Source organism: Nelumbo lutea, chromosome 3 (assembly GCF_056320005.1).
Source record: "Nelumbo lutea isolate HS-2025 chromosome 3, American lotus-T2T, whole genome shotgun sequence".
NCBI lineage: Eukaryota > Viridiplantae > Streptophyta > Magnoliopsida > Proteales > Nelumbonaceae > Nelumbo > Nelumbo lutea.
In genome coordinates, this window is record NC_142686.1 from 47,989,022 (window position 1) to 48,009,125 (window position 20,104).

General features: G+C 40.7%; 1 protein-coding gene across 4 annotated transcripts in view; it reads right to left on the bottom strand.

The window, feature by feature from the left end:
• The window catches only part of LOC148864781 (uncharacterized), a 140,271-nt gene that overhangs the window by 93,570 nt on the left and 26,597 nt on the right, over window positions 1-20,104 (bottom strand). For all 4 annotated transcript variants that reach the window (XM_088976179.1, XM_088976178.1, XM_088976177.1 and 1 more), the window contains exons 4-6: window positions 6,150-6,378; window positions 1,768-1,874; window positions 1,516-1,578 (exon numbers count right to left, since the gene is read on the bottom strand). In XM_088976179.1, the coding sequence (XP_088832305.1) occupies window positions 1,516-1,578; window positions 1,768-1,874; window positions 6,150-6,378 (399 nt within the window). The remainder of the gene's footprint in view (window positions 1-1,515; window positions 1,579-1,767; window positions 1,875-6,149; window positions 6,379-20,104) is intronic.

Consider the following 20,104-nt stretch of genomic DNA (forward strand, 5'->3'; position numbering starts at 1 on the left):
ATCCGTGCACAAACTAAGTTCTTCCATTCAATTGTTCCTGAGTCTACAAACCTAAACTTCCCACATGCATCCCCAACATCTCTAAATGTTTGGAAGCACTAGGCAATTAGAGGAATGCCGAAGACGTTTATCCAGACAAAGTTCGATGACCTCATGACCCTATGTTTCTCAGCGCTCCGACTAGAGGGTTCCATGACTTCCATCTCCCCAACCTTAAATCTGGAAACCTCAGATGATCCTGTTCATGATCGAGGATGTCAATAGCTTCCTTCTTGCTACTGAAAGTGAAGAGAAAGAAACCCGCACCAAGTCTCATCATTGACTTGTTGAACCTACTTGGAGATGTTTGGCTAAACTTGCCCAATTCTGATAATCATATTTGGACTCCTAATCCCTCTCGCCTTTTTTCTTGCACATCTTAGTTCTTTCTTCCATGTCCTTTCTATTCCCTCTCTCTTTCGTAGCCCTTTCCAACGAAAGAAAATTGGAGTAAGCTGGTGCCACCTAAAATTAAAGCATTTTATGAGGAGGCATTTCATGAAAAAACAATACTTATGAAACCTTACAAAAGAGGAAGCCAAATTGGTCCTTGTCCCCACATTTTTGTTTCTTATGTGCAAGTGAAGAATCAGCTTACTATTTACTAATCTCCAGCTCTTTTGTTTCAAGTATTTTGATAAGGTTTTCTTCGCTCTTTGGTTGTACGTAGAGCCTTCTCCATGATGTGGCTAGATTATTTTCATCATCTTTCTTCCATATGCCAAAGAAGAGGAGGAAAATAAGGTGGAAAAATACAAGGACAGTGGTCCTTTGGACAACATGAGGGAAAATGAATGCGAGAGTTTTCAATGAGAAATTAAGAACAAAGGAGGAAGACATCCCTATAAAGGTGGTGCAGTAGATAAAAACAATGGATGTGCTTGAATTTTAGTATGGATGATAATATTTAGAGGATGGCAGCAGGTGTCCAGTTCATCATTCACTAAAACAGTGACCCAAATGCAATGGAGACCACCAAGGAATGGATGCATCACAATGAATTTTGACATACAGTATTAGGAACCCAGGCACTTATAGAATAGGAGTATTCAGAAAAGGCAGCAACTGTTGGCAGTGTTATTACATGGATTGAATTGATATATTCTTTAAATCTCAAGAAGATTGTCACAAGGGTGACAAAATAGTATTGTTGAGGTGGTTGGAGAACAGAAATCAAGCAATATGGCAGTTCATGTAGATTCTTAGAGAAGCTAATTACTTTATCAGAGAATTTAGTAACTTTTACAGTGGGTCAGAAGATCAGAAAACAGTTTGGCTGATGCACTTGCCAAAGAAGTGTAGCACAGGGATCAATTGTTTTGGGCTCAGTTGTAAGATAAATAGAATAAGTGGGATGGGCAGGTTCTGGCCTGCCCAAGTATAAAAATGCTTGGCATATTTATAAATAAATCCTTTTTTTTTTACAAATTAACATAAGTTATACTAGTTACCCATTAAAAAAATTAATATTATTACCTCCTTATCTCCACCCTTGCTACTAAACATGCCTTTCTTGCGTTTTTGTTTTGTATCAGCTACCTGAAATTGAGGGAAAAAGAAAACAAGGCCTCAAAAAAATTTTAACAAGATCAACTTCAACCAGTATGCAGTAACAAACAAAAGAAACTATAAAATATTGTTGCAATATTGTCAAATGATTTAAAGAAAAGACATTGATTGAATCTTAATGCCTTTATTTCTATTAGAAAAATGCAGGGCAGGACTAACCTTATCAAGAATGCCAAACACAATTTCATATAACTTGGCCAAATTTTCATTATTGCTTGATGGAGCATAGGTAAGAGCCTTCAAAGCAGCAAGTCTCCGTGCATGAACTTTAAAAAACAATCAAAAAAAGCAAAACTACTTCAAATCATGTTAACATGAACTGGATAAATTAAGTACAATTCTACACAATTCAGCATGCAGTAGACAGAATATTTAGCATCAAGAATTTTTCAGAGAGAAAACAAAAAAAAATTGATAATTGAATGGTTATTTTATTAACAAGATGAGAAAACCATTACAAGCATTCCAAGGAGAGGAACAAGGTGCAACCTCTCCTTAAAAGGAATTACAAATTGAGCAAAAGACAAAAGATTACAATGCAGCCCAGTACAAATTTCCCTTATTAACCCCTTGTTCAGCAAGGCAATCAGCCAAAGCATTTGCCGACCTTTCCATCCAGTGTAAACTAATGCACATGTTTCTTGTTAACCACTTGGCTTTCTTTAAGAGATCCCTGTAGCACTAAACCCCTGAATCCGAATCAGCTAGCCAACCCACAACTTTAGAGTCTCCTTCAATTATTAAATTGTCCACTACAAGTTGACGTGCAATTTGAATGCCTTGTAGGGCCGCTAAGAGTTCAGCCCTAGTAGAGTCTCCCAAACCCCAAATGGGGTGGGGATGGGGATGATTTTCCCCCCGCAGGGACGGGGATGGGAAAATTTTCATCACCGTTGGTGGGGATGGGGCGGAGATAGGGAGAGCACTCCCCACCCTGCGGAGACCCCGATCCCCGCTAATAATATATGTATATATGTATGCATACATGTATGTATGTATGTATGTATGTATGTATGTATGTATATTAATATTTTTAAAAATATGATTAAATATGTTTGAATATATTTGAATCTTTTTTAATGGGATTGCAAATTTTAATTATTTTATTTTTAATTTTAAATAAAACAAAAGAAAAAAAAATAGTTGACATTATAAAAAATCACGAGGAGAGGAGATCCCGCGGGGATGGGGAAAACCTTATTCCCGCTAGTGGGGACAGGGGCAAGGATAAGGATGGGGATTTTTGCAGGGACGGGAATGGGTAGTGGCTCCCCGTCCCAGCCCCGCGCCGTTGTCATTCCTAGAAAAAAGCTAATATGTTGCAATCCTTATCTCTCAAAACCCCTCCTATTCCAAAGAGAAAACTAAAAGTCAACCATAACCAATCAAGAAGTAGACAGTATGTGAGAGAACCATGACTGCTTTCATGGACAAAAGTTTTCTAAAATATTGCGACAAGTTATTTGCAAAAATAAAATAATAAGCATGTCAATGCAATGCATATTTCATTTGCAAGTAGTAGATAATATAGGTGATAAAGTGTTTGTGAACCATAGTATTGAGCAATGTTTTTTTTTATCAGTGACTGAAAACTTTTATTAACAAGAGAAATATAAGTAAAAGAAAGGGGGAGATAAAATATCTTAACTCCCCACCAATAGATTACAAGAAAAATGTAAAAATTAGCCCAAAATAAAGAATCCCTATTCGCCCCTTGTTTGGCTAGACCATCAGCAAGTGAGTTGGCACTCCTTTTCACCCAGCTGTACTTCACCTCAATACCCCTAGTAAGCCATTTGAATTTCTTCCTTTCATTGCTAAACCTCCACATGCTGTTGTTGTCTTCCTTTATCCATCTAATCATCACCTCTGAATCACCTTCAAGGATCAACCTCCTGATGTTCAAATCCCTAGCTTTTTGGATACCTTCCAGAGACAAAGATCTCAACTCTAAGTAAGTCTTATTCTCCAATAGGGCCTGAGAACAAAGCTAAAATAATCCCCTCCACATTCCTGAACACACCCCCAATTCTAGAAGACCCAGGATTCCCCACACTACAGCCATCAATATTCAGTTATATGAATCCATAAGGTGGGGACGTCCAAGAGGGGCTAGAAGACCTCTTAAATTGGGAAGTGTTAGCTATCTCTTTCCAGTTTCTCATCAAGTCAGCCAGTGAGACATCTATGAGTAGGTCCACAGATTTCAGCCAGTGGACCACCCTTAACAGAATCAGTTCTGTTAAACTCTCATAGGTTCTTTCCTTGTCAGAAAAGATACATGAGTTCCTTTCTTCCCATAGAGACTAACAAACTGCTCCCCAAATGCATCTCCACACCATTCTCCCTCTTTTCTTAGGCCAACTTAAGGAGGGTGAAAACAAGCTTTGTACATCCACAGGGGGAACCCAAATACACCCAAAAAGGGAACAACTCACTCTCAAATAGTCTTGGCAAAACGGCAAGAAACCAAAAGGTGGTAGCATGTTTCCCCATCAGCTTTGCAAAGGGAACACCTATTAGGGGATAAACAAAGATTGGGTCTCTTTCTTTGACTTAAATCAATTGTATTGATTATTTCCAAGAAAATTTCCCAACAAAAACTACCAACCCGAGGAGGAATGGGCTTGCTCCAAATCTCAATAACAGGGAAGGGTAATCCAAGAGGAGCAGAAGGCTGAGATATGGTATCAAAGAATGAGCCACAGGAGAAGGTGCCCGAGGGAGATGGGGTCCAAAATCTAATGTCTTCCTTAGAGGGATCCAAAAAAACATTTTCAAGAGTATTTAACAAAGTTACCAAAGAATCCAAATTTGTATCCCTGACGGCTCTCCTCAATCACAGGTTCCACCCAAACCCAAAAGAAGAGTCTGATGGAACAAGAAAAGAAGAGTTAGGTTCATTCTTGAGGTTTGATAGAGCATACAGAGAAGGGAATTGTTCCATTAGAGGGGAATCCCCAACCCAAGTTTGTTCCCAAAACTTTATTAGGTTACCTGAGTTCAAGCCATACCTGGAGCAAGGTTTAGCTGAACGCTTTAGCTGTTCAGCAGGCTGTGGAGCCAATGATAAGGTTCCACGCCAATATTAAATACATGGGGCCCGCATCTTTTACAATGCGGCCCATGAAGCTTATACTAGCACGGAACCTCATAATTGGTTCCATAACCCGCTGAACAACTAAAGTGTTCACCTAATCTGAATTCCCATACCTGATATAAGAGGAGAAAGCTGAAAGGATGTCATGGATGGCTCTCCAAGGAGATGCACCTATAGAATTCCAGGATCCCAGCCATTGTCCTCGAGCCCATGAATGCTAGTCACAATCTTTGTCCATAATTTATCATTTTCCGAAGGAAACCTCCACAACCATTTCCCCAACAAAGCCATATTTCTTTTCCTGACACCCCCTATCCCTAGACCTCCTAACTTCTTACTCCTAGTCACCACTTCCCAGCCCACTCTATGGTCCCTTTTCTCATTGCCTAGCTCCCATAAGAAGTCCCTCATCAACTTTTCCAACCTATTGGAGACTTTAGTGGGGATCTTAAACACAAACAAGAAATAAACAAGTAGATTAGCTAGGGTAGACCTAATCAGAATTATCCTCCCCCCCCCCCAAAGAATGATAATTTTTCCTCCAAGAAGCAAGTCTTTTTTCGAATCTTTCCACCACCAGGTTCCAAAAGCTTTCTTTCTTGAGGCCATCTCCTAAGGGGAGGCCTAAATAAGTCAAAGGCCAATCCAAAACTTCACAACCTAGCAAACATGTGCATTCTCTTACCACCCTCTACGTATTGAGCAATGTTTTAAAAACCGACCCGGATGCTGAACCATATTTGCCTCATATATATATGTATATATATATGCATGTATGTATGTAGAAGTATTATATCAATAAAATAATGTATAATTATATCCTATATGTAATATACGTAGATACATATATTATTTTATGTCTAATTTATAATTTTTCTTTAAGTTTTTATTTTTATTTATAAAAATGCTAAAATTGGATTTTGAGGCAAAAAAGGGGATTTTGGCAAAAATAACAGGGTAAGCCCTTTGGCACCTTGGAACATGTAGTTATTGAAAAGTTACCCAAAATTGACATAAAGATCACCCCAATCATACAACCGAGCACAAAGTTAAGGACTTCGAAAGTTTGCATACACACATAACGGTTAACCCGTGACCCAGTGACTAGATCGAATGGGTTTTCACCAAGTCAACATTTTTTATCAAATCTGGGATTTTATGAAAACCAGACCCGTAATCAAGGCCAAGTGACGGTTCGAATAGTTCAATCATCTGGGTCAACAATGGAACACTGGTATTGAGAGATTTTTCGTTACTATATCATATATGGATCTGTACTTGTTTACTTTAATATCATCTAACCTATTAGCATTATGTGTCATAAATAATCATAGGAATAACCATTAAAAAGAACCCTGTTTTAGCAACATAAAATAAATGAACCAAAAACTTAAATATAAATAGAAAGAATGCCATAATTCAAATGCAGAAACCAATTTACATTCAACATCAACATTTGAAGCCTCTGCAGTAAGCTGATTAACAATTCGAGGTACAACATCTGCTCTAGTCACTCCTCCAATAGCATCAATGTCAGCAAGAGCATCCCAATTTGGTGTGGGGATCCCACCAGCTGCACTTAAACCTTGAGAGCCATTGTCCGATAGAATCCTGGCTAAATAGTAGTAAACATAGCGTAAAATACTCCTATCCTCGCATTGCTGATTGAGCTGCAGAATAGAAAATTGGGAATCAACAACCTCTAACCTTATAGTACTACTATTTATGCTCATACACTACAACTCTTAGGAAATTCCTCATGCAGAAAAGAGCATCTAAAGAACTTCTATTTTTAATCGTATATGCCTAAATAAATAACAAAATAAAATCACAAAATAAGAATTGATTAGCAATTATAAATTTCTGAACCATCCATGGGTCATTGGTGATCTAGAACCCCACTTTCCAGAACCAAAGACTTCCTCTTCACAGGGAGATTAATGAATCCTTACTTAAAGGGCTATTACCCAATATTTCCATGTTGATTCCAACTATTTGGGGTCTTGGGAGGGGTAAACTAGATACAGACCTAACCTTTGACATTTTTTGCATGAAGGGGCCACACTGAGACTCAAACCCAAGTTTTCACACTTGTCAGTGTGAGATTTTACCATTACACCAAGCTTTGGACACTATTACAAAAACTAAAGTTGGCCCTTATCTTGCCTGATCATAAAGATAAAGTTACCTAATGCAGGAGAACAGGTCTAGCAGATCTGTTCTAGTGGTTTTTAGTTTACAGAAAAAATCACCCAAACTGTTTGAGAAATTCAAGAGAATGAAGAAAATAGAGTGAAGAAAGAAAACAAACAGCTTTCTTAAGCTTGAAGTAATTGAATATCCTCTTCTTCTTTTTTTTTTTTTGAGCAGAAGCTAATAATGTTCTTATATAGGGGTTCTATTTAGGTCGGCAGCCAATAAAACCCTGAAATTACAAAATACCCCTGCCCCCAAAATAGTAAGGAAAACCCAAAAATAACCTTATCTAATAGCTATATACCCTATAAGACTCTTCCTAACAATAATTGAAGGAATGGGAGATCCATCATATGGATGGCCGAACCATGCAGGGTGGCTGGGCGAAATTTCAAAAATTTCTTTCTCCCATCCGGGAATCGTATTACCTAATTTAGAAAAACTGCATTTTTCAAGGTTCGTTCTTGAAACAAACTGGACTAGATCTGAAACCAAAAGAGGGAGAGGGATATACCTGATACGGAATATAAGTAACTCCCAATGTAGGTGTTCACACCCAAAGAGGTCACCAAAACCCGCCTCCACTGAAGATTACACAGTTCTGGTGAGGCAGGATCAGCAAGGAGGTTCTTCAGCAAGAACCCTAATTCTTCAGCAATAATCACGCAAGGGGTTGTGAGCATGACTTTAGATTGTTTCTTCTAGCAAAAAACAATATCAATATCAAATCTTGATCAAATCCAAGAATGGAGATCGAACTGGGTAGGGGTGGCAAGAGCTGAGGGAGAAAACTACAGAAGAAGAATTCACCTACTGAGGATTTCGCCTCCTTATTTATAACCCTTTTAGGATCAGCTTCCTAATCCAATTAGGAAGGAGTTTCTTAATCCAAATATGATATTTGGATCTGGACTCTTAAGTAGATAAGAGTTATCTTATCCTATTGCTGGTCCTAATCAGATTATAAACCAGATTCGCCCCATTTAATTAAATCACTTAAGCCCAGTTTGAAATGGGCTTTAAGCCCATTAAGTCATATGGCCCACTTTCCCTTTTAAATGTTGGCTACTTTGGCTCTCTTTGTATGGTGTAGGACCCCATCATTGATCTCCACAAAAGCCATATGGGTTCAACCCAGCCTCTGTAACAAGGCCTGGCCGAATTCATTGCTGAAGGCAGTGAACCCCTGAGCCCATCAATATGGGCTCTTAGCAGGCCCAACATTTACACTAAATGGTCCCTAGGTCCAACAATGAAGGCCCAAGGACTATGGACTCATATGAGATTTACCCATCAGGTATAACCCTAAATGGTCTTACACCTAACCTCTCAGCCCATAATGATCGAACACCGCTCGACAAGAAAGGACCTCTCCCTCGGCTGCAAGGTACAGTGTTGCACTCTCTGCTCACATGGATCCCTACTCACATGGATCCCGGGAATTAAAACTGTAGGTTTTCAAGACTGCTATTCAGTCTTGATCACTAAGAGATTTTAGGTTCGATGAGAAGAGAAAGTGAAGAAGATGTAGAAGAAAGAGTGATGGAAGGAGCAATAGAACACAGATTTTGAGGAGAAGAACAGAATGTCAATCATTCTGCCGCCGCCACTTTAAGTTAATATATATAGGTTATGCTAGTTACATGAAAGGACATATCTGCCCTTGGTGTTTACATCATAACTGTGACTAGATAACAACCAATATAAAACTGAAACTAGAAATAACAAAACAACAAAATAACCATAGCTATGACTAGATACATTCTACCCTACGGACAGAGTGGTACCACAACTGTGGGACCCACATCAATGTTCTCTACACTCCCCCTCAAGTTGGGAGTATATGTTCATCATTCCCAACTTGGATAGATCCGCCTCTAGCTTCTTTCTTGATACGGCTTTAGTAAGAATGTCGGCTAGTTGCATACTGGATGTGATGTAAGGGAGGCATACTTCTTGAGATGAGACCCTCTCTCGCACAAAATGGCGGTCAACTTCAATGTCTTTGGTTCTGTCATGCTGTACTGGATTATGTGCTATATTAATGGCGGCTTGATTATCACAGTACAGCATCAGGGGTTTCTCATACTCAATACCCAACTCCTCAAGTAGAGATCTTAGCCATAGGATTTCAGCCACTCCATTGGCCATGGACCTGTATTCTGCTTCAGCACTTGACCGGGAGACCACACTTTGTTTCTTACTTCTCCAGGAGACAAGGTTTCCTCCCACAAGGGCACAATATCCCGAGGTAGACCTTCTGTCATCAACACTCCCAGGCCAATCTGCATCAGTATAAACCTCCACCTTCATGTGATTGTTGTTCTTGAAAATATACCCCTACCTGGGCATCTCTTCAAGTAGGCTAAGATTCTTTCTGCCGCAAGAAGATGTGTGGTTCTAGGAGAATGCATGTACTAGCTGACAACACTAACAGCATAAGTAATATCTGGCCGAGTGAGGTAGAGATATAGGAGCTTTCCTACCAGTTGCTGGAACATAACTTTGTCTTCAAGAAGCTCCCCACTCTCGGCACTAATCCTGTGATTCTGTTCAATTGGTGTATCTGCAGGCTTGACACCTAACTTTCCAGTTTCTGCCAGCAGGTCTAGGACATATTTCCTCTGAGATATAAAGATCCCCTGTTTGGATCTAGCAACCTCAATACCCAAAAAATACCGGAGTACACCAAGGTCCTTCACCTCAAATTCTTGGTGAAGAAGCTGTTTAAGAGACTCAATCTCATGGCTATCATTCCCTGTGACCATAATATCATCAACATATACTGCCAACAGTGTCAAAGAGGACTCCACCCTCTTGATGAATAGGGTATGATCTGACTGGGCCTGTACATATCCAAACTTCACAAGTGCTAGTCAGAATCTATCGAACCAAGCCCTAGGTGACTGTTTCAAACCATACAAAGCCTTGTTGAGCCGGCAGACCTTCTTACCTACTTCTGCATCATAGAAGCCAGGAGGCAAACGCATGTAAACTTCTTCCTGCAGATCTCCATTCAGAAAGGCATTTTTCACGTCCATTTGGTATAAAGGCCAAGTGTGACTTACTGCAAGGGACAAGAGAACTCAAATAGTAGTCATCTTGGCTATCGGTGCAAATGTCTCCAAGTAATCTATGCCATAAGTCTGTGTAAACCCTCTTGCAACTAACCGAGCTTTATACCTCTCAATAGATCCATCTGCATTATGCTTCACCGTAAATACCCATCTGCACCCAACTGGTTTCTTTCCTTTTGGCAAATCAACTACCTCCCAGGTGTTGTTCTTCAATAGAGCATCCATCTCAACTTGCATTGCATCTTTCCATTCAGGGACGGATAGGGCTTCTTGCACTGTTCTTGGAATAGGGACATTGGAAATGGAGCTAAGGTAGGACCTGTAGGTAGGAGATAGGTGATCATAGGATAAAAAATGGGAAATACAGTGGGCTGTGGATGTGGTACAATGTCGTTTCCCTTTACGGACTGCAATTGGAAGGTCAAGATCATCTATAGGGGAAGTCTCTGTGGGCTCTGGGACTGAAGTATCTAAAACTGGAGCTGCAGATGAGATTGGAGCTGGTCTGGACTGCTGATGATCAGGATCAACTTGCCTGCACCGCCTGTGATAAACCCTCAACTCCTGATCCCTCTGACCATCCTCACCATTGTAGCTTTCCCTCAACTCCTGATCCCTCTAACCACCCTCACCATTGCAGTTCTCATCACCCAATGGAATAGGTAAAGGAATTGCCCCACTCTCACTGCTCTCCCCCTGAAGACAAGAACTCAAACCCCCACTCTCACTACTCTCCCCCTGAGGGGCAACCCGAGGATAATAGGGTGTCCCCTCAAAGAAGGTAACATCCATGGAGACAAACTTTCTCCCGGAGACAGGATCATAACAGCAATAACCCTTTTGAGTTTGTGCATAACCAAGGAAGATGCATTTGGAGGCTTTGGGTTCGAACTTGGAGGGATGGGGTCCGAGAAGCTGAACAAAGCAAGTGCAACCGAATGTCTTAAGGGGAATAGAAAACAAGTCCTCACGTGGGTGTAGAAGCAAAAAAGGATATCGCATATCAAGGACCCTGGAAGGGACCCGATTAATAAGGTATACCGCCGTGAGGATAACATCCCCCCAGAAGCGAATAGAGACATTAGAAGTAAACATGAGGCTTCTAGCCACTTCCAAAATGTGCCTATTCTTCCTCTCGGCAACTCCATTCTGCTGAGGTGTATGAGGGCAAGAGCTCTGGTGGATAACCCCATGATGAAGAAGATAAGATGTCAATGATTTAGCAAAGTATTCCTTTGCGTTATCAGATCGGAGAACTTTGATCTTGGCATCAAACTGGGTTAGGATCATTTGGTGAAAATTTTGGGTCAGGGAAGGTACCTCATCTCGTGAACGCATGAGATAAACCCAAGAAAAGCGGGTATGGTCATCACAAAATAACAAAAAATATCTGTACCCACCCATGGAAGGGATATGATAAGGCCCCCAAACGTCAGTATGCACAATATCAAAAGAATTATCACTCCTTTTATTACTCAATAAATAAGGCTTTCTACAATGCTTAGCAAACTCACAACTTTCACACTGTAGCTGAGACAACACAATAGACTCAAATAAAGTAGGAAACAAACTCTGTAAAGATCGAAAAGACAAATGACCTAATCGGTTATGCCAAAGCATAACCGGACTCACACTCTTAGAAACAAAAGACAACTTCTCTACTGACTCTCCCTGACGAAACCGCTCCCCGAGCAGATAGATCCCATTCGTCTCACGGCCAGTCCCAATCACCTTCTGCGTCTCTAAGTCCTGAAAAACACATCGGTCAGGGAAGAAGGTTACTGAGCAGTTCATATGCTTGGTAATACTACTGACTAAAAGAAGGTTAGTATCAAGCTTAGGAACATGCAAAACAGATGATAGGGAGATAGTATCTGAAAGCTTGATGTCACCCTTCCCAGAAATAGGAACCAAGGAGCCATCAGCAATAGATACCTTATCCCTACTAGAAGACAAATGGTAAGTAGTAAACAGTGAAGGCAAGCTAGTCATGTGATCAGATGCACCTGAGTCTATTACCCAACAAGGTTCAGTAGTACCTGGAGCTGAGGCATGATAGGCTGAAGCTCGAGTACCTGAATGGGCGAAGGCAGATGTGACAGGGGCTAATGGAGGCTGCAGTGGCTAAGCTGAATTTCCAACCTCCTTTTCTAGCTGTATTAGGGCAGCCCGAACTGCAGCTAAGGTCTCCAAAGATGTTCCTTTTGTGCCAGATGAGGATGCTAAATCAGTGTTCATGGCTACATGAGCAGTGCCCTTCTTGTTTCTTAACTTCGCAGGAACCAAGTGGGGATGCAGTTTCCAACATGTCTCTTTTGTATGTTTGGGTTTCTTACAATGTTCACATACTACATCCTTCTTGTCTTCCTTCCTCCTGTCCTTCTCTGAATCACCCCTTGATTTGGGTGTAGCCGCTACAAAGGCTGATATGGGTTGCATCATAACCTTCCTTCTGGTTTCTTCACTATGTACAAATGAGTAAGCCTGAAAGAGAGTCACATTGTCTCTAGTCAAAATCTGCTGCCTCACAATATCATATTCTGAGTTCAGTCCCGCCAGGAACTCAAACACTCTGTTTGTCTCGATGTGCTTTCTATGGGTCTGAGCATCTTTGGGACTCTCCCACTCAAGAGTCTCTAAGTGATCAATCTCATGCCACAGGGACTTCAAGGTAGAGAAGTAGACCGATACCGGTTTCTCTCCTTGTTTAAGGGTGTTCACTTCACATTTCAATTCATATGCTCTGGCAACATTAAGGGGTTGAGAGTAAGTTTCTTTCATAACATCCCATATCTCCTTAGCTGTTTTTGCCCACAAATAATTCCGGCTAATATGAAGCTGCATATAATTACACAACCATGTCATAACCAAGTAGTTTTCTTGCATCCACTTGGTATATGTCGGGTCTCCCTTGAAAGGTTCTTTCATATCTCCCAGGAGGTACCCTAATTTACCTCTTCCACCAATAGCCATCATGGCTGATTGGGCCCATTCCAAATAGTTTGATCCATCAAACTTTACGGTCGTAATCTGACCACCCATCTCAGAAATACCACCATAACTGATGTTCCCAAGACTGCCTTCTGCCTGAATTTTACACTCCATTTCTGTCAAGTCTCAAAACAGTACTTGAATCACCAATCACAATCAAAACAGTATAGGCCTGATCTGTATTCTCAGTGTATGTGCACAAAACCGAAGTAATTCTGATCTGAAACCAACCAGCCAACACAGCAGTAGCTGTCCGTAGATCTCTAACCCCCTTAGAACTATGAGAACAGCTTTAAAACAAAACTTATATGCTAGGGAAAGTTAGGGTTTTAATCAGTCCTGAAAGGAAGCAATTCAGTCGCACAGTCCAAACTATATAGATGAGCATTCAATAGGGTTTTAATCAGTCCTGAGAGGAAGCAATTCAGTCGCACAGTCCAAACTGTATAGATGAGCTTGCAGTAGGGTTAATAAGAAACCCTAGAATCTGATCGGATCTACCAATCAACTTAAGAGTAGCTCTAGGTAGATCACAGAGTTCAGTCAACCACTAGAGCTTGTCGCAGATCACTTTCAAACCCTAGAGTAGAAAGGAACACAGTTCGGTCCAGGGTTTGATGTAAAACCCTAGGAAATCGAAGAGAGAAAGAGCTAGAATGGCTCGGCCTTCCCCTCCAAATAGGTCCAACCTATCTTCTCTAAAAGAACTTATATTAAAAAGTAACAACTTACAAGGAAAAAATAGTTCGCTGCCTTCTAGGGTTACCTGAACCCTAGTCTTCTTTGATCCTTCCTGACCACCAACACTCTGCAACCCTAGCAAGTTTCCAACAGCTGCTAGTACCTCTGGCGATCTCCAAGAATCAGTCTGCGAACTCCTCCTTTTCAGCTTTCAGTCCTAGGAGATTCTCATGTGGTCGGCTGGTATTAGACTCACATGAAAAACCCTAACTTGGCTCTGATACCATGTAGGTTTTCAAGACTGCTATTCAGTCTTGATCACTAAGAGATTTTAGGTTCGATGAGAAGAGAAAGTGAAGAAGATGTAGAAGAAAGAGTGATGGAAGAGCAATAGAACACTGATTTTGAGGAGAAGAACAGAATGTCAATCATTCTGCCGCCGCCACTTTAAGTTAATATATATAGGTTATGCTAGTTACATGAAAGGACATATCTGCCCTTAGTGTTTACATCATAACTGTGACTAGATAACAACCAATATAAAACTGAAACTAGAAATAACAAAACAACAAAACAACCACAGCTGTGACTAGATACATTCTACCCTACGGACAGAGTGGTACCACAGCTGTGGGGCCCACATCAATGTTCTCTACAAAAACATTTTGTAAAACCATAATATATATATGTATATCTCTATATAAATATATTTTGCAAAAACAAATCTCAACAAGTTTGAAATCAACTGCCAGTAGTTTAGGTTTCCATCAGAGAGAGTGCATTCCCCGATCATTCACTTTGTCTGACAAAGGGGCTGATTCTGTCACTATGATCACCCACTCAGGTGAATTCTCAGACTACCCCAACATACCCATGTTTTGACCCCCCTCTAAGGATCTCACTGATTGGCATATCAAAGACAGCCCAATCTAACACCTAGTGCAGTACCATAATCGAGTCTAGGGGTTAGGTGTAACTTTCTAGTTCATCTATCTCCAAGGTCCAGGGCATAACTGGAAAATGGTCTAATTCAGATTTTCAATCAAACCCACACTACATGTGCTTCAGGTCTTACCCTAGCAGCTGAGACAAACCACCCCAACCTTCATGGCAGCACATTAGTGTTAGCCTTGGCAGGGTAAAATTCTCCAGGTCTATCCAACGGCTATGAAGATTCTAAATTAACACGAGTCTCATAAGTGTCCAGTTTAAGGGTATTACACAGAAACACACCATGATAACTCGAATCAACTATGTACTACTAGTCATTTACAATAAATGCACCAGTACATCAATCTAATTGGAGCTAAGGGCATACACTGTCTAATAGTGTTCTTATATAGAGGTTCTATTTAGGTCGGTAGCCAAATAAAACCCTAAAATTACAAAATACCCCTACCCCCAAAATAGTAAGGAATACCCAAAAATAACCTTATCTAATAGCTATATACGTTGTAAGACTCTTCCTAACAATAACAATCCACTAGAAATCATTAATTGACTGAAAACAACCTATGAAATCATCAAAACAAGAAAATAGCTCAATTCAAGCATGAGAGTTCTTCACCATCTTGTTCCTTCTAGATTTGTCTTGTGCTTCTTCATAGTTAAGTGCTGCAACCTCCACATCAGTTAAGTGCTAAAGGACATTTTTCAATGAAACTCTCTTATACTGCTGCCCTTGCAAGATGTATGACCAAGCCTAACAAAGCTGGTTGGGTGTGGGGAAAGCATGTTTCTCCAAAAAAAGTTGAACCATAATGTGGATAGTTTTCCTAGACATGGTTCTAACTTTGGGCTGTTTGTTACAATTCAGATTCGTCAGTTTCAGATCTGAACTTACGGTAAAAGAGAAGAAGAGAAAGAGAGAGAGGGAGAGAAGAGAAGAAGAAATAAAAGAAAAAAACCTGTTCGAACCAGAGAGAAGAGAAAAAAACATACTCTCTTAGGTCGGCCAGGATATATATATATATATATAAGTTTACTGAATAATAACAAAAGTCTATTATGCCCCTATTTAAGTTGGGACACATCAGAACTAACTTAAAGACACATCACCATACTAATAAGACTCAAATGACCATTCTACCCTTATTTAGTCAACACTAACACTCCCCCTCAAGCTGGAGAGTCTATATCATATAGTCCCAGCTTGTTACATATGTAATCCACTCTTGTCCGACTCAACCCATTGGTGAATAATCTTCCCATTGGCTCCCTGTATTTTTTTTTTTTTTGATAGATAATGATAATGATAATTAATTAAAGAACCAAGTATACTGTATACTGTATACATCATACAATTCCCCACTAAGAGGCGTGAGGTGCAGCCTCCAAACTACTCATAAAGCTCACAATTGAGCCCGAAAGAGCTGATTCCTATGTACTCTTTGTTTAGCTAGGAGCTCTGCCAGCCCATTTGCCGATCTTCTTTCCCATTGAACTATGACTGAAATATTTGAAGTCAGCCACTTAAATCTTCTCAAAGTCCCCCTGTACGGCCAGGCTGCCATCTCTAGTTCTTTTAGCCATCCAACAACCAATTTGGAATCACCTTCAATCATTAAATGCTCCACTGCCAACTCTCATGCATATTCTGCTCCTTGTAACACAGCTTGGAGTTCTGCATTTACTGAGTCTCCCCACCCTATAGGACCAGAAAATAGAGCTACAATCTGACCCTCATCATTTCTAAAGACTCCCCCTATTACAAAGGACCTCGGGTTGCCCAAACTACTGCCATCAAAATTTAGTTTAATGACACCGGCATCAGGAGACTTCCAATCCACCACCGGCTTGCTTCTAACTCAGAACTTTTAGCTAGTTGTTCCCAATTTCTCCTTATGTCATCAAAAGTGTAGGAGGATAACAGATCCAAGGATTTTACCCAACTTATGGCCCTACATAAGATACTTTCTAACACACAAGTTTGATCCCTCTCCTTGTCATTAAAGATTCTAGCATTTTGTTCCTCCCACACAATCCACACCAAAGCAGCTCTCACACACATCCACAAAACTCTTCCTCTTCTCTTTGGCCACCTGAAAGTTGTAGGATCAAAAAGATTGCAAATTTGCACCAATTCTGTCCACCGGCACCCAAAAAGATCAAAAAGCTTTTCCCGAAGGCCTACAACAAAAGGGCAAGTGATTAGTAAATGGTACCAACTTTCCTCGTTTGCTTTGCAAAGGGTGCACCAGTTAGAAGAGATACAAAGACTAGGTCTTCTTTTTTCCAAAACATCCAAAGTGGTGATTTTCCCAAGGAAGACTTCCCAACAAAGGGCTCTAACTTTAGGAGGGACAGGTTTGGACCAAACTTCCTTACTATGAAAAGGTTGAGGCAATGGAGAGGAGCACAAGGAAGAAAAGAATGAAGCACAAGAAAAGGATCCCGAAGATACATGCTTCCAAATACGGGAATCTACAGAAGGAGGGTCCAAGCAAACGGAATCAATGGTTTTAAGGAGCAAAGCAACCTAGTCAAGCTCAGAATCTCTCAAGTCTCTTCTAAAGCCTAGATTCCAGTTTATGCCAGAAAAAAAAAAAAAAAAGGAAGAGGATACAAACCTTTGAATTGGCTCGTTTTTAAAACACGAGATGGAATACAAGGAGGGAAAAAAGTCCTTGAGGGCACAGTCACCAATCCAAGCATCCTCCCAAAACAAAACCCTATCTCCAGCACTAGCATCATACCTGATCAGGTTCAGGAAAATGGGAAGAATACTATGAATAGCCTTCCTTTGGGCTTTCAACGTAGCATGCCGAGATACACCAGCATCCCATCCATTGTCCGCCGTACCATGCACGATCCTTACCACTTTATGCCAAAGCCTCTCCCTTTCTAGAGGCCATCTCCAGAGCCATTTACCTAGTAATGCTGTATTTTTCTTACTTAGGTTGCCTAATCCCAAACCCCCTTGCTCCTTCCTCCTACATACTATTTCCCACCTAACCACATGATCCTTCCTCCCTTCCCCCGACTCCCACAAGAAATTCCTCATGACTTTCTCCACCTTCAAGGGAAATGTAGCTCTAATTAAAGTGATCCGACCCCCAAGGGAAATGTAGTTTCTCTTCCAAACTGCCAGCTTCGACACACATTGACCTTCATCTTCGAGACACATTCAAACAACTTTATTACTCCTTTCAAGTTTCTAGCCTTTGAGGGATCTCCAAACTCACAAAAAATGATTGTATCATCCACAAATTGCAAGTGTGACACCACAATACCCTCTCTTCCTACCCTACGTCCTCTAAACATATCCAACCCATCAGCTCTCGAAATGAGCCTACTAAACACATCGGCTACCAAGGTGAAAAGGAAAGGAGAAAGAGGATCCCTTGTCTCAGCCCTCTAGAGGCTGGAAAGAAGTCTCTAACCACTCCGTTAACTAAAACTAAAAAATGGCAAGTTTTTAAACAAGCCTCAGTCCAGCCACACCATTTCTCTCCAAACCCAAAATTCCTTAGGGATTCCAACAGAAAAGACCAATCAACCATGTCATATGCTTTCCCCAAGTCTAGCTTACATACAAAACCTTTCTTCCCCCTTCTCTTGAAGTCCTCCACACATTCATTTGCTATCAAGATTTGATCTATGATCCGTCTTCCTTGAATAAAGGCCCCTTGTGATTAGCTATTAAAGTTGGCAGGGCTGATTTTAACCTTAACAACACTTTGGCCAAAATTTTATAAATGCTAGTCACTAGACTGATGGGTCTAAAGTCTTTCAGTTGAACAGCCTCTCCCTTTTTAGGGATCAAAGCCAGGAAGGTGGAGTTGATTCTTGGACTTATAAAGTGAGTCTTCGCAAACTCCTCAAATACTACCAACAAATCTAACTTGATGATATCCCAACAATCCTGAAAGATAGCCATAGTGAAAACGTTAGGTCCAGGAGCTTTAGATCTATCCATTGAAAACACAACTCCCTTTATTTCTTCCCATTCAAAATCCTTTTCCAACTAATTTGCCACCTTTGAGTCCAATCTAGGCCACTCTAACCCATCCACTCTAAGCCTCACATCCCCCTGTCTTTTGTAAATTGCCCTGAAATGATTCGTGAAAACATTAGCAATCTCCTCTTGATCATCCACAACTTCGCCATTGATCTCTAACTTTCCCGGGATCCATGTCAGTAGAGAGTGCAACACTGTACCTTGCAGCCGAGGGAGAGGTCCTCTCTTGTCAGGCAGTGTTTGATCATTATGGGCTGAGAAGTTAAGTGTAAGACCATTAAGAGTTATACCTAATGGGATCTTGCATCTACCTACACTCCTTGGGCCTTCACAAGATGGCTGAACCCAAGGACCATTTAGTGTAAATGTTGGGCCCATTAAGAGCCCATACTGATGGACTCAGGGGTTCACTGTATTCAACAGTGAATTCGGCCAGGCCTTGTAACAGAGGCCAAGCTGAACCAATGTGGCTGATGTGTAGATCAACGATAGGGTCCCACACCATACAAAGAGAGCCAAGCTAGCCAGCATTAAAGTGGAAGTGAGCTTGAAAGCTTAATGGGCCTAAAAGCCCATTTCAAACTAGGTTAATTAAATTAATTAAATAGGGGCGGATCTGGGATTTGGATCAGCAGATAAGATAAGGGATTATCCTTATCCACTTAAAGAGCCCAGATCCAAATAAAGAATTGGATCAAAGGAACTCCTAATTTGATTAGGAAGGCTGATCTTTATCTGCAAATAAGATAAGGGATTATCCTTATCACTTAAAGAGTCCAGATCCAAATAAAAAATTTGGATTAGGAAACTCCTAATGGGATTAGGAGATTTTCTCTTTAAGGCTATAATTAAGAGAGTAGGGCGAACCTCCAAAGACACATTCGCTGAATACAGAGAGAAGACAACACAGTTAGACTACTCTTGCCTTCTGCTCTTTCTCTTCCTGCTCTTGCCGCCCTACTCTGTTCGATCTCCAATTCTTGGATTGGATCAAGATTTGATCTTGATATTGTTTCTTGCCAAAAGAAACAATGTAGAAGTTGGGCTCACTGTCCTATTCGATTCTTGTTGAAGAATCACTAGTTCTTGGAGAAGAACTACCTGCTGATCCCGCCTCACCCTAAGTTGTGTCATCTTCAATGGAGGGAGGATTTGGTACTTTCTTTGGGCGTGAACACCTACATTGGGAGGAGCATTCTATCTTGGATTTCGTATCAGGTATATCCCTCCCTTAATTTGGTTTTAGATTTGGTCTGGTTTGGTTACAAGAACGAACCTTGAAAATGCAATTTTCTAAATTGGGAATAGGATTCCTGAATGGGAGTAAAGAAATTTTTGAAATTTCGCCCAACCTTCCTGCAGGGTTCGAACATCCATATTGTGAACTTAGGAGTTGTATTTGTAGTAGAGAAGAGAAGAAGACCTCTGAAATACTGTGAATGTCAAACTGAATAGCTCAGTCGACAATACTGTTATTTATATTAGAATATA